Source organism: Gorilla gorilla, chromosome 8, assembly GCF_029281585.2.
Source record: "Gorilla gorilla gorilla isolate KB3781 chromosome 8, NHGRI_mGorGor1-v2.1_pri, whole genome shotgun sequence".
Lineage (NCBI taxonomy): Eukaryota > Metazoa > Chordata > Mammalia > Primates > Hominidae > Gorilla > Gorilla gorilla.
The window spans coordinates 55,595,566-55,609,857 of record NC_073232.2 but is presented as its reverse complement, the minus strand read 5'-3'; the positions used below and the strand labels follow the sequence as shown (position 1 = coordinate 55,609,857).

General features: G+C 38.3%; 1 protein-coding gene across 26 annotated transcripts in view; it reads right to left on the bottom strand.

The window, feature by feature from the left end:
• ANK3 (ankyrin 3) overlaps positions 1-14,292 on the bottom strand; it is a 704,894-nt gene that overhangs the window by 106,311 nt on the left and 584,291 nt on the right. For 22 of the 26 annotated variants that reach the window (XM_055354157.2, XM_055354158.2, XM_055354142.2 and 19 more), the window contains one exon: positions 4,486-4,609. In XM_055354157.2, coding sequence (XP_055210132.2) covers positions 4,486-4,609 — 124 coding nt within the window. Of the gene's footprint in view, positions 1-4,485; positions 4,610-5,872; positions 10,711-11,508; positions 11,563-14,292 lie in introns of those variants that run through there. The other 4 variants (XM_055354146.2, XM_055354156.2, XM_055354147.2 and 1 more) reach the window with 2 other exon arrangements.

The following is a 14,292-nucleotide window of genomic DNA, read 5'->3' as shown; positions in this document are numbered from 1 at the left end:
AAAATCCCTTGTATTTGAGAAAATGTCTTCAGTGTAGACAACCTTATGATTAGAATTTGTTTAAAATTAGGCCAATTTTGAGAATATGAAATGCATGAAAACTTTGGATGTTTCACTATGAAGTTGAACTGACATGACAATTGAGAAGAACCAGATGATTCTAGATAGTTGACAGATTTTTCTAGGACGAGATCTTATGTTAGAATGTCTCCTCTTTCTGGTCTATGTCTACTTGATATGCGCTACTGATAAGAATTATGTCTACTTTAAATGGGTCTGTTTATAAGTCTTTGGGACTTACTGAGAACTCTGGTTTGTTGTTGCTACTCATAGAAAACATCAAGAAGGAAGTAGTGTTATGAATACACTTTGCATGATCCTCTTTGCCATCTTCCTGGCTTTGAGGAAACATTCATATTCCCTGCATGGTTATTTGGTCTTTACTGCAAATATTCTTTCTTTGCTCTACTGTTGTCTTTCTAGCTCCTTCAACTGTTCTTTCCAGCCACTGTCAAATCCTCCATATGGCCCTTGAACTTCTCAGATGCAGGTACCCTGATGCCCTGATATGCCATCATCACAGTGACCTCTAAACTAAAACTCAATAGAGTCAGGGCCCTTGGGAGAACAGTTCTGCCATGTCACTCTCGTGACCTTGCATATATTCACATAAGTCATACAGGCAAAGACTGGAATTGAAGCTAATCTGAGTCTTCACAGAACACCCTGTGATCTTCCAGGAACTGAGAGGATGGAGGTTGGTGAGGAGCTTCCACGAGATCACCTGCTACTCACCTCCCCATCTGACCTGGGAGGCTGTCATGAGATAGCTTTCATCACTTCCTGTTTCTAATGATGTATGAGGCTTCCTATTCTGCTCTTCTTGGAATAGAGCTGCAGAATATAAAACCATTTAGCTGAAGTCTAGCATTGGCTCCTCGGCAATGGGGTATCCCATAACTAGCATTGTAGACATCCAGCCCCTTTTGTTTTGGTGTCCTTTTAGGTGTAGGGGACAAGGATCATGAGAAGCTAGCACCTTTCACTTCTTCTTTCACTGCCTATATAATTAAAAAACCATCTGGATCTAAAAGTGGCTTCTTGTATCTTTACCAGTTGAACCAGCCAGACTTTGGCTTTGGCCTTGCCTTTTGTGTGCTTGATGGGGAAATGAACAAAGAAGATATACATAAGAGGTAAATAAATGATTCTTTGCATGAAACAATTTCTTTTCCCCACTGCCTGCTATACTAAAGAAAATCAGAAAGTGGGTATCCTTTTATCAAGGTACAGAGCCTCCCGACATTAGAGGCCTCATTCTAAGTGTCTACACAGATAGGTACATACATTCTTCTAGGATTGGAGCCTTCACTTTTATCAGAATCTCAGATGGACCTCTCTTATCCCCAAACAACCATCATTCTGCAGTCATTATTTAGTGTATTCAGCAAAACTTACTAAAAGACCATTATAAGCATAATTCCTGCACAGAGGAACTTATCTAGTAAGCCACATGACTCTAGCCACTTGCACAGTCAGGCCCTCTGTGCCCAATCATGGGACCCATTACTCTCTTTTTCCCCCAGTTTCAATTGCAAGCCCTTCTTTCTGCCATTCCTGTTTCTATTCTCTTACCTTCTCTCAAATACAGTAGAAGCTTCCTAAGAGCAGGAATTCTCTAACTCAACACTGTCCAACAGAACTTTATCCTATGAAGGGGATGTGCTAAATCTGAGCTATCCAACAACAGCGGCTACTGAGCACTTGAAATGTGGCTGGTGTGAACGAACACATGAATTTAACTAATTTTAATTTAAGTAACTATAGGTGGCTAGTGGCTACATTATTAGTGCAGCTTCTAAGTACTAATAACAATGTTAAATTTTGCTCCAGTGGTGTGATTTGAGAGTTGCCGGCCACTCTCTGCATTAGACATTCATTTCTTCAAATTATGGTCCCCATGGCATGATATGTTAACATTGGTGGTGTATGAAACAGTTTTCTATGTAGACAAACACTTAAAAGTTTTAAAAAATAATTACCTATTCATTTTAATTTCATTTTTAAATGTATCTAAACTTCGTTGATACTTCTTAAACATCTCCTCCTTCTTTTAATTTCTCTATGAGTGCCAACTGCAGAACAGAGCCCTGAATTGGGAGCTATCAACCGAAAGGCCTAAAGATGTCTTCATTTTGCATAATGTCTAAAGTTCCTACTGCTGATCATTCCAGACCAATTTAAATTAGACATATGGAGTCAATTAAATCCATCAAGTTTCACTCGGAATCCTTAATACTTCGAAGTACTTTCAGCTGAAAATTAAAGATTATTTGCATGGGGATCTAGAAAGCATTAAATTGTTTTCAACTAAGGCCAACTATTTGTAGCCATCAGTACACCCTAAGTGTTAAATATACAAAGTGTTAGAAAAACATGCCTCAGAATTCTAAATTTATACTAATTTACCTAGCACAACTCAAATAAAACAGCAACCAGCAAACAAACAGCCCTTCACATCAGGACTTTTTCTTCAAACCCAGTGAAATTTCTTTAATTACTTCATGCACTATACAAAACTTGTTAAGGGAAAGAAATTCCTTAAGTATTTGGTCGATTTTGCGTAAGTAATATTTATTATATACTTTCTAGTTTTCTTAAAATCAGAAAATTTTTACTGACGTTTCTAAAGCTTTTGAGCAGAAAAAAAGAAAGCACATTGCAGCACATCACAGCACATCACATTACAATGCTAAAGAAAATAAAAATGAGAGCATGAGCCAGGAGAGGGAAGAGAAACACTATAAAAGTGCCATGTCTTCTTACCTTATCTTGGGACTATTTTAAAGTAATTTTAGAAAAAAAAAACAAAAACAAAAAACAGAAGAAATAGAAAGCAAAAAATCAGACAGGGAAAAAAGAAAAAAAATGTTATGGTTGAATGAGTTACACATTTAATGTACTCCTTTTAAAATGTTACACTCAGAATATATTTTACTTGATAATACTCTAACAATGTGCTTAAAAATATTGGCTTTATAGATTTTTAAAAAATATTTGCCTCTGAGCATAACATGAGTCATCAAAGTAAAAAAAATGAGTTACATATAATAGCAACAAATAATAGTGCAATCAAAATTAGAAGTGTCAAAGCCTTGGAATTATATTAAGAAAAAAATTACAGTGCGATATTCTGGTTTCCTATGTCACTGGAGGTCAGCTACTACAGTTTTCTACATAAAAATGATTGATCACAAAATGTGTCATATATTATCAGAAGAACAGAAGGCAAGCTAGTTATTGGATTTCAAAAGCTATAAATCTCTACAATTTAAACAAGATCTACAGGATCTCAAGAACCTTAAAAGTTCTACATATTTTCCATTTTAACTTGTTGCTATCTTTGATCGCCTAAAAGATTGCATATTTTTTTAAAGTTATTTTTCCTCTTCCTGTTAATGACACCTGCTACAATAAGACTTTAAGGCCTTTTATAAATGTATTTATAAGGCAAAAGTTCTACCAAGCTATATGAGTTTCAAATTCCTACTAAAAAAAGACTAGAAGAAAAATCAATTCAATATCCATACTGGCCACACCAACTACACTGAGAATAAACTCCAGGGTTTACTTTGTGGGAAGTGCCATTTACTATTAGACAATGAAACTTTTTACAACAGATCCTTAAACTATAGGAAAATGTCCTCAGGGCTCTGGCTTAGAAGGTTTAATTATTAGCTTTAAAATAACTTGACTGTCAGCAAACACTCTGTTAATCCACACTAGGGCAAAGAAGTCTCCAAATTCTGCACAAGGTTCTGTTTCTTTCAACTAGTTTAAGAAAAGTTTGAGTCAAGGTTTTCCCATACAGAAGTTTTCCACTTCAGTTGTAAGAACTGAATTTGTCACCATTCCTGTCTGTGACTTTTGGTAAATCACTGTTATACTTCTTACATGTCCCTTGTAAACAAAATAATGGAATAGTTTTAGAAGAGATACTCAAACACTTGGTGGACAACTTTAATAAACAACATAATTTTTTTTCAAAAATGCTCTCTTTTAATCATGAATTATTCAGTAACAAAGAGAGAATAGTGAACAATCTATACACATATTTCTCACTTATTAGCAAATAATACTTTCTTTCAATATGGAACAAAACTTAATTTTGAAATATGTGACTCAGATTGGTTCTCCCAGTTTTGTCAGTGAGCTCTTTTGCTACTGTGCTGGAAGCATGACTGCAAAGTGGGGGGGGAAAAAAAAGAACACACAATTAACATGTTCAATCACATGAAATTAACAACCGCAAACCACAAAAGAAAATAGCAGAGCATGTGTATTTGCGTCGAGAACATTTCGCTAAATTCACATCTTCATCCAAACAACACATTTTGGGATAATGTGAAAAATGAACATGATTTTGATTTATGACAAATCATGGTTGTTTTAAATTAACTATGAAAGACAGCAACAATGAAGTACCTGGCAGAACGTGCTCCGAGACTAAAGCCCATGTAACCCTCTGCAGGCAGGGAATCATCACCCAATTCCTTAAGGTCTTGTGGCCCAAGATATTTGTCTGTGTCCCCGGTCATTGCATCTTCACCTGCAGATGTAGAGAGTAAGCCCACATCAAAAGCTTCCCTTTTGAAAGTGTCAGCTGTGGAGAAAATCACTCCTTTGGTTATCAGCAAATCCCCCAATATCTCATATTCACCTTCCCCTATCACCTGGATAATTTTTGTAACTCTCATTTAGAAGGAAAAGGTATAGGTAAAGGTTAGTACACAATTTCAAGAGTGAATTTAAGTAGCGGAAACAACTCCTGGTATTAAATACGAATCTTCAAACATTACCCCTATCCCTTTGCTTCCCCGTAAGCCTCAGCTGACTAGAAAGGTGGATGTTTTATGTCAGTTATAGTTTTCCTCACCTCACCTCACCCACGATGAGGGCAGCTTGTTTGAATGGACATGGATTACAAAATAAGAACCACCTCTTCATTACTGTTCTTGAAATTGTATGTGGGAAGGAAACAGACATTTAAAAAAAAATTGGTTTTCTCACACACAGGATTTCAGTTTGGGGCTTATGTAAGAAACTAGCAAGTTATGTGAACTATAACTTGCTTGGTTGGAGAGCCTTGGAACATATCAATTTTGAAATGCTTCTAAACCTATCAAATTAACAACAGCCCAACTGTCCCAATGCTTGAAATCTACATGGAAAGCAACACAGCCTTCTCCAGAGATAATATGGGTGCTTTAGCACTTTGAAAGGACTATATAAATTGCTCTTTAATTATCAAGACAAAGAGTTAATTATGTGAAATACTTTCACCAGCTACGTATGCAAAACATGACCTCATATGGAAAAACCACATTCCAAGAGTGACAAGGCAGGTTTTTCAATTGTCTTTTGCCCTCTGGGACATTTCCCATCCTTCTCAAAAGGTAGCACAGGCTGCAGAAAAGTTCCTTCCCCACACAGGCAAACTCTTACCCTCTTTCTGGACGCAAGCTTCACTGGCCAAGAGATTGCAAAAGTGTACATGTTGTGTTTTCTCAAAGGTAAGTGATTCATTCCCCCAGATGTATTTTCCAATTCCTGCATTCGGTACTGTTTACATTTTCCATTCATTTAAACTCAGGAAACCGCAAGAGCTCAGCTTTTAAACTACCAATCAAGTCTAAAAATACACTGTCAACTACTGTTTTTGCAAATGTAAAAACTAAACAGATCAACTTTCTACTGCTGCTACCCAGTACCAAGAGATTATTTTAAGTAACTATTTACGGCTGGGCTATTTGCACATTCACTGCATCTCAAACAAAAACAGCACACACCAAGTACAACTCAAAGATCTTACTCTGCGGTAAAGCCATTTCCACTAGGCTTGGATGATCAAATGTTTTCCTGATGTTTCCAGGAATTCCTTAAGCAGTGATTTAGAATCAACCTCCAAAACAGCTCAAGCAAACCAATCCCTGGTTTGTATCCACTCTCTTCACCACCGCTGAATTCCTCTCAGCATCTTGATATCCTCGTAGGCAACTGAGGAATTATACATCTTTCCCCACTCAGAGTTCGAAGATTTTCAAAATTTCAGGCCCCCCAAAAAATCTTTAAAAAAAAACCCCACTTAATTGAGGTTAAGATCCTTTTGACCACTTCGCAGACATCCTTTTAAAGCTCCTTCTGATTGGATTAAAAACTCCTCTGGCAAGCCTCTAGCAGGACAGAATGGTGACATAAATGCAAGCCCCTGAGTTATTTGTATGTAAATATGAGGACTGCTCCGGTGTAGACTTTCGGTAATTTGATACCAATGCGCGTTGCCTAGTCGGGTAACCGAGACAGCCTTCATGTAGGGAGAGAGAGAAGTGCTACATTTAATTAGGAGGTGATTCTTCTCAAATATGAATGAAGAAACAGCCAACCCAGGTAGAGGAAAAACATTAGAAGAAAACAAAGCAGTGGCCCAGGCGGGGAGTGGCACGGAGCTCCAGGCAAACTTTCAACTTTGTTCTCAGCTGGGAACACTGGGAGCCTCAGTTATTTATGGTCCCTGTCAGGTGGAAGGAGGGGAAAAAGAGAGAGGGAGGGCCTGCCCTTGAGTTAAGGTTGTGAAACTGGGGCTAAGGAAAGCAGCAGTGATTCCCATAACTCTCCAAGAGGCACTTTCCAATACACTAATTGCCGCTGCTTTTTATCAAGAGTTTGAAGAAGGGAGCAGAAGTCAGACAAGTTGGAAAAAGCAAATGGGTGTTCTGCTTTATTTTTGGCCCAAGTTCTTTCAACTATTTAATATGGAGGGACTCACTGGTGCTCCTTCGAGAGGTCCCTGGAGGAAGTGCAAAGCAAAGGGAGAACTGGGGTTGGCTGGAGAGGCCTTTGTTGCCCCAGATAGGAGGCAGGACTGAGGTCTGTCACTTTGCTGTTACATTGTTTCTTTCTCTCTCCACTAGTGGCCTTCCTTCTCAGCTGCTCCACCGTGTTTATGTTGGCAGTGAAGGAAAAAACTAGCAGGACTTCCCCATCTTCCATCTGGGTACACTGGAGAGGCCATTTCAATTGCTGTTTTTTTTTTTTTTTTTTTTTTTTTTGCTTCCCTCCAGCCCCCACCGCCCCCGAGAATAGCTGGAGAATTGGGCTCAAAAGTAAAGGGTTTAGAAACTGTCTTGCTGAAGTAAGCAGTCTTTTATAAGAGCACATCTATCCCCTTGGAATGTTACCTAAATATACAGGAATCTGAATCTGTAGAACCGATAAAGTAGGGGGAAAAAATCTGTTTTCCCTGGATACATGCATAGATGAATGGATAAATGCATGATTCATATAATATTAGGATGCTATGACACCTGGTGCTTTACTCTGATCAGCCTGGCTGTAATCAACATGGGAAATACATGGAAATAGAAGGGAAGTCATTTATAATGTCTGGAACATATTGAAAACTATTCCCAAGCAGAGAATAATTTCCAACTCTAAAGAATAGAAGGGGAAGTCTTGTTTAAAGAGAAATGTCTGAATGTTCATCGACTTTTTAAGTCTGCATTTCGAATCCAAACTACAGAACTGAGCAAAGCGTTATTCAAATACTGTCATTCATTCCAATTTCTCAGCAAGGCCTATGATCCAATGTTCCTTCCACTGACTTCTTGGCTATTTTTCCTTCTTGGCTATTCTTCCACACCCACCTTCCCTCCTGTTATACAGAATTTTTTCAGTCCCTAGAAGTCCTTAAACTCTTTAGACTTTGAGCCTTTACTAGGGTGTATTCTCTTGATGGAAACTTTATCGTTTTTTCCAGATGAACTTCTCTAATCTTTGACTCTTTCTAGAAGCCGTCGCACCCTCTACTCACCATTAGGTGTCCCTCATCAGAATGTATTGCCAGTAAACACATCTGCTTAGTCTTTCCCATTGGCTGGTGAGATCCCCTAAGTTAGGAGCCATATTCTTCCTGGGCCAGGTATATTGGAAGTTCTCATAAATAATCTTGGAATCCATGACTGATAATAAATATGTTATTTTTATTTTTATCTTTTAAATCTGCATGTCATGGCAACTTAGCACTCTTTTCAAATATTATGTTAAATGACTGGTATACAGTAAAATTTCAATGAAAGTAAGTTTCCATTATTCTTTAGCCATACTTCTTAGACTTCAGAAATGGTCACTATGAAACCAAAAGAAGTCTGGGGTAGGAGTGGGAGTTGTCAACACACTTGGCCAAAGATTAATGAAAATAAAGTAGCCTTATAACATTAAGTAATTATCCACTTAGCATTTTAGAATGGTGAGAACATTTCTTAAAAGACATGGAATTTAGAAATAAAAGCAATGGTATTCTTTTAATGCTGTTTTCCACAGTAGGTGCTCTAGGTTCAAATCCAAGCTGTACCATGTATTGACTGGGTGACCTTTGAAATACCATTTAACTGCTCTGAGTCATAGTTCCAACCTCTATAAAACTGGGGGTGATAAGTCTGCCTCTACCCTCAAGCCTCCTGGGGAGATTTAAATGAAATAATGCACAAAGTAAGGGCTTAATCAGCACGATTACTATTATTCTGTAGCACAATTTTTTCCAATGCCCAAATATCTGAATGCATGAACTCAAATAGCATTTAAATTGCTACTATTTATACTGGTAAAGGCAAAATCCAATCACAGCAGTAAATTGTTACTGCTGTTCTCCCTGTTCTCCATTACTTATAAGCCAGGCATTGTGTTAGGTAATCACAAAATTTGTTGATGGAATGAATGAATGAACAATAACAACAACAAAGTTCATTCACACTCCTTTCAATAAACAAAACATTCTATCATTATTATATAGTACAACACACTACAGTACCAAAGATTAGAAAGGAATGAGATGAATTGTATTGTGTGATTTGTTAACTTTCTCTAATCCACTATATAATCCAAACACATTTTGGCTAGTGGCAGCTTCTAACACGTGTGTATAAGCCAACCAAGGTAATTTTATTAACAGATGACGTGCATTTTATATCAGATATATTTAGCTTAAAAATGTTACCAAGAGTCACATATTTTCACTTACTAAAAAGGAGTTGTGTAGGTTTATGTTTTCTAAAGGTATTTGGTGCAGTGAAATAATAGTTGTGTTATAGAGGAATTTGACTATTTTTAGGCAAAGAGGATTTTGGTAGCTCATCTTTAAAATGCCCCCCTCACCCTTACCTCCAATGAACTATGTTTCCTTCTATTCATGCCCTTGCATAGTACCCCTACTTGAATCTGGGTTGGCTGAAATTTTGAACAGTAAAATTTGGCAAAGTGATTTTGAATGAATGAGTTTGTGTTCAAAGAAACCTTGCAGACTCCTCAAGTCTCTTGAAACAGTGGTTTGGGGGAAGCCAGTCCCAATGTAAGAAATCTGACTATGATGATAGCACCACGTTATAAAGAAGCTCAAGGTAGCCATATGGAGAGGCTGCTTAGAACCAGGGAAAGAGAGAGACGAAAAGAGAGTCAAAGAGAGAGAGACAGAGAAAGAGAAATGCCCAGCCAACGCTCAGCTGTCGCTGCCATCCTAGCTGAGGTGTCAGACCTTTGTATGAAGACACCATCTTGGACATCTGGTCATGTTCCTCCACCTCAGCTGCTGACTGCAATCTCATAAAAGATCCCAAGACTCAGCTGAGCCCCGGTTAACTCACAGAACCAAGGTAGATAATAAGACCTTAAATCACTGAGTTTAGGGGAGGCTGTAATTTTGTAATAGGTAACCAAAACAAAAATGAGAAATGACAAGGTCCAAAGGTAAACCAAAGAGGTCACACTCTGGTTGCCTAATGTATCACTAATAAATTAGAGTTAGCTCTGTAGTGCATTAAATGATGTGCATACACAAAGCCCAGGAGCACAGTGGCAAATGCCATTAGAGAAGGCCTCACTTAGTATTGACTTGATGCATTTCGAAACTTTTATCTTGAGGGCTGATGTTCTTATTGTTAATCTACATCTGTCAATAAATTATCAGAGCCTACAAAATATTTAAAAAGAATACAAAACTCCCCAAATCTACCTGATCCCACCACTAACCAATTAATAAAAGCAGTTCAGAGGCATTTTACTTCAACTACTCAGCAATCTCCTCTTCCTAGTCCTCCCTACATCATGACTAGGCTGAAAGAAGAGATTTCCTACACCATAATCAACCATTCAAAGATCCGTCAACTTCGTCTGCCAGGAAAACAATACAAAATAGAAACAGGAACAAAGGAGAGAAAGAGAGTATATTAAATGATTATCAGGACTGTGGTGGGCCAAATAGGTGTACCCTCATTCCTTTTTAGATTCCAAGTCAATGGTCCAGTACATGGTGTAATATACCCAACCCAACATCCTCACAATCTTTCATTATGCCCCCAATGATCCTTTTTCATGTCAAATAAAGGAAATAGTTATTGGCCTAATATTTAAAAGTGTTTTCTTATCCTAGAAGTTATTTTCTCTTCTTTTCTTCCCCCACCCGATGTACTTTTCTTCTAATCTCTTTCCACCTTAAGACCATCACCAAGGAAAACTTCTGTCACTTTTCCATGAACTGAAAGCTGTTTTCCCATCTGGCTGGAGACTTCAGTCATAAAGTTCCTTAAGACAAGGATACCAAATTGTATTATTAGAAACTTTGCTCAAAAGTGTTTAATTCTGCTGTAAAATACAGAATCTCCCATTATAAAGTTTAAATTAATAGTTAATAGTACAGACCAAATAGTACAACCCTGCAAATTACATGGGATTAAAAAAGATTAGAAAGAATAAAGAGAAACAGTGTCTCTATACTCCACTGATTTACTAGGAGTTGATTTCTTAATAGAACTCAGCAAATAGTCTAATACACAAGAGATTAATGATCAAACTTGACTTAAATTTACTGTTGCTTATCCTTTAAAAAGTGATTTTCTTTGATCACACCGCAAAGAGAGGAAATGAAAACTATTGGGAAAATAAATCCTTTATTTCTAGTTAGCATTAAAGAACAGTAGAATCAGATCAATTATAATTAACACTAATATTTATTGAGCATTTACTGTGTTTTAGGCACTGTGTTTGGTGTTTTATATGTATTATTTAATTCTCACAATCTTATAAAACAGAATTGTTATTTCCATTTCAAAATAAAACACAGTTTAGAGTGGTGGAATAAATACTCCAAGATTACTTAGAATATACAGAAAATAGGATTCAAAATCAGTTGTTGTCACTCTAGAGCCCTTCTTTTAACTACCACAGTGCGCTGGCCATACAAAACTTAAGATACTATTGAATGAATATTACAAGAAATTCGTAATCAAAATGTAAGCTCCTTGAGGGCAAGGGGGCTTTGTCTGTTTTGCTTCATATCATTGCCCAGAACAGAACCTGGCACATAGTAGGTGCTCAATAAATGTGGAATGAATGAAAGAGCAGTGATTGCCTTTCAAAATGGGAACTATATTTAATGGGGCAAAGAGGAGGGAGACTTACTTTTCACCGTAAACTCTTGTACCTTGGGAATTTTGTACCATGTGCATCTATTACCTATTCAAAAAATGAATAAAATTAACAAAATAAAACAAAACAAAATATAGGGACCGCAGATAAGTCATATAAGCTCTATGTTCCATCCACCAGAAACAGTATTGTCACTTACATAAGTCTGTCATGTAGATACGAAGATGTGTTTGTGTACCAGTGGATATCCAGCAAGCAAGCAGAGGGAACACTCAATACTTTGATATTCTACCTTACATGCCTCTTTAAGAGATGGAACAGAAAAAGTGAAGTAACAAGGCGGGAAGAAGGAGATGCACGCTATTAATGTGGTACTTCTAGTAGTTTCAGGGGTACGTGTGCAGGTTTGTAACATGGGAAAACTGCATGTCACAGGGGTTTGGTGTACAGATTATTTCATCACCCAGGTAAAGAGCATAGTACCTGATAGACAGTTTTTCAATCCTCACCTTTCTCCCACCCTCCACCCCCAAGTAGGCCTTGGTGTCTGTTGCTCCCTTCTTCTTTTTTTGGAGACACAGTCTCACTCTATTGCCCAGGCTGGAGTGCAGTAGCATAATCTTGGCTCACTGCAACCTCTGCCTACTGGGTTCAAGCGATTAGCCTGCCTCAGCCTCCCGAGTAGTTGGGATTACAGGCACCCGCCACCACACCCAGCTAATTTTTGTATTTTTAGTAGAGACAGGGTTCCACCATATTGGCCAGGCTGGTGTTGAACTCCTGACCTCAGATGATTCGGCCTCCCAAAGTACTGGGATTATAGACATGAGCCACTGCGCCCGGCAAAGATTTATATCTCATTCAACATTTAGACGATAAATTCTCAGCCTAGAGAATCCAAATGACATATTTGCTCACATTACTTTTCCCTTGATCTCCTGATATTTTCATTCTCAAAAGAACAAGGAAGCAGGAGTAAGAAAAAGAAATATGGTAGGATTAGGATCCTGATCCCTCAAACTTGGATTCTAAAAGTCTAATTCTGGCCCAGAGTTACAGAATAGTTGATGGGAACGTTAGTTAGATGCCAGATCTGCATGTATTTCTCTTTTCATTTTTCAGTTTGGAGCAAGAGCTCGTGTTAAGTAAGGTTTCCTGTGAATATTCTGAGAGGCGATAAAAAGCACGAGGTGGTGTTTGGAGGATGGAATTGTGCCATCTGCCTCAGGAGGTTCCTGCGTGTAGCCCAGGAACTTCTGTGTCGGGCTGGAGGACCTGCAAGCCTTGCAGTGGTGATGCTGCAAGCCCAGCTCATCTCTGTACCTTCTGGCAGGACTGGAGCCTCAGAGAAAAACTGACAGTCCCATGCTCAAGGTATACAATAGAGTGAGCATTTACTTCCTGCCCCCTTCACTCTCCACCTCTCCTCTCAGTAGGAAGAAGGAGAGGATTATTTAGGGGGTGGGAGAGAGGGTCTTCACTTTAACCCTTTGTTTGCCATCATATGCTGGCCATGGTTGTCGTTCTTTCAAAACAGAAAATAAGTGCTAGGATATACTTTTGATATGGTTTGGCTCTGTGTCCCCACCAAATCTCATGTTGAATTGTCATCCCCAGTGTTGGAGATGGGGCCTGGTGGGAGGTGGTTGGATCACATGGGTGGATTCTCATGAATGGGTTAGCACCATCCCCTTGGTGCTGTTCTCGTGATAGTGAGTGAGTGAGTTATCATGAGCTGTGGTTGTTTTAAGGTGAGGGGCACCTCCCCTTCCTCTCTCTTCCTCCTGCACCGGCCTTGTAAAGTACTGGCTCCCCCTTTGCCTTCCCCTATGATTGTAAGTTTCCTGGGGCCTCCTCAGAAGCAGAAGCTGCTATGCTTCCTGTACGGCCTGCAGAACCATGAGCCAATTAAACCTCTTTTCCTTATAAATTACCCAGTTTCAGGTATTTCTTTATAGCAGTGAGAATGGACTAATACAACTTTCTGGCTTTCCTTCTGAAAATGGGTGGTAATCATGGATTAAGTTGAGAAAATAGTTAAATAAGCATTGGGTAAACTAGGTAAATTAAGAAGGCCAAAGAAGCGTGTTCTCATTTTAAGGGGTGCATGTGCCTCCTGTGGGACGGCCATCAGCAGCATTCTGCCTTCCTTTCCCTAGTTCTAGGTGCTCATGAGAGCCTGGCATTGTAGGTAGCCAAAAAAGAATCAGGTTTGAATGACAAAGTTTGCACACCTCTGAAAGAACAGCAAACTGCCATTATTCATTCCACAGAACAAATGACCCTGCTTAAGCTGTTTTTTTTTTTTTTAGTACAAACTCAGTTTGATTCTTTTTCTACCTCTTCATAGAAAAACCTGAATTCTCTTTCCTTTCTGAGATGAGTTTGTTTATTAACCCAAACAAGATCACATAGGACATTTTTCATTGCTCCACCTGGAAAAGTTCCAACACTGAGTCATGCATGCTTACTTTAGAAACTATATCTAGCCTGGATTAAGAAGCAGTAAAGTGCCATACAGGTTTTAAAAAGAAGCACTTTTAGCCACAAAGAACAGAACAGAATAAAGAGAATTCAGGTTTTTCCTATGAAGAGGCAGAAAAAAGACAATGTTGGGACAGACTCTAAAATTTCTTCATATTCTTTCTTATTAGTACTCCTTAACTCAGATACAGAAATTCCTTTAGTCCTCTAAGTAAGATCAAACACCATACTGACTTGGTCAAAGGAGCACTGAAGTCTAAAGACAGAATGCAGGTAGAAAGAAGTAAAAGATTATTTATACTGTTCTCATTATCTAAAATCTAAGCCACTTGT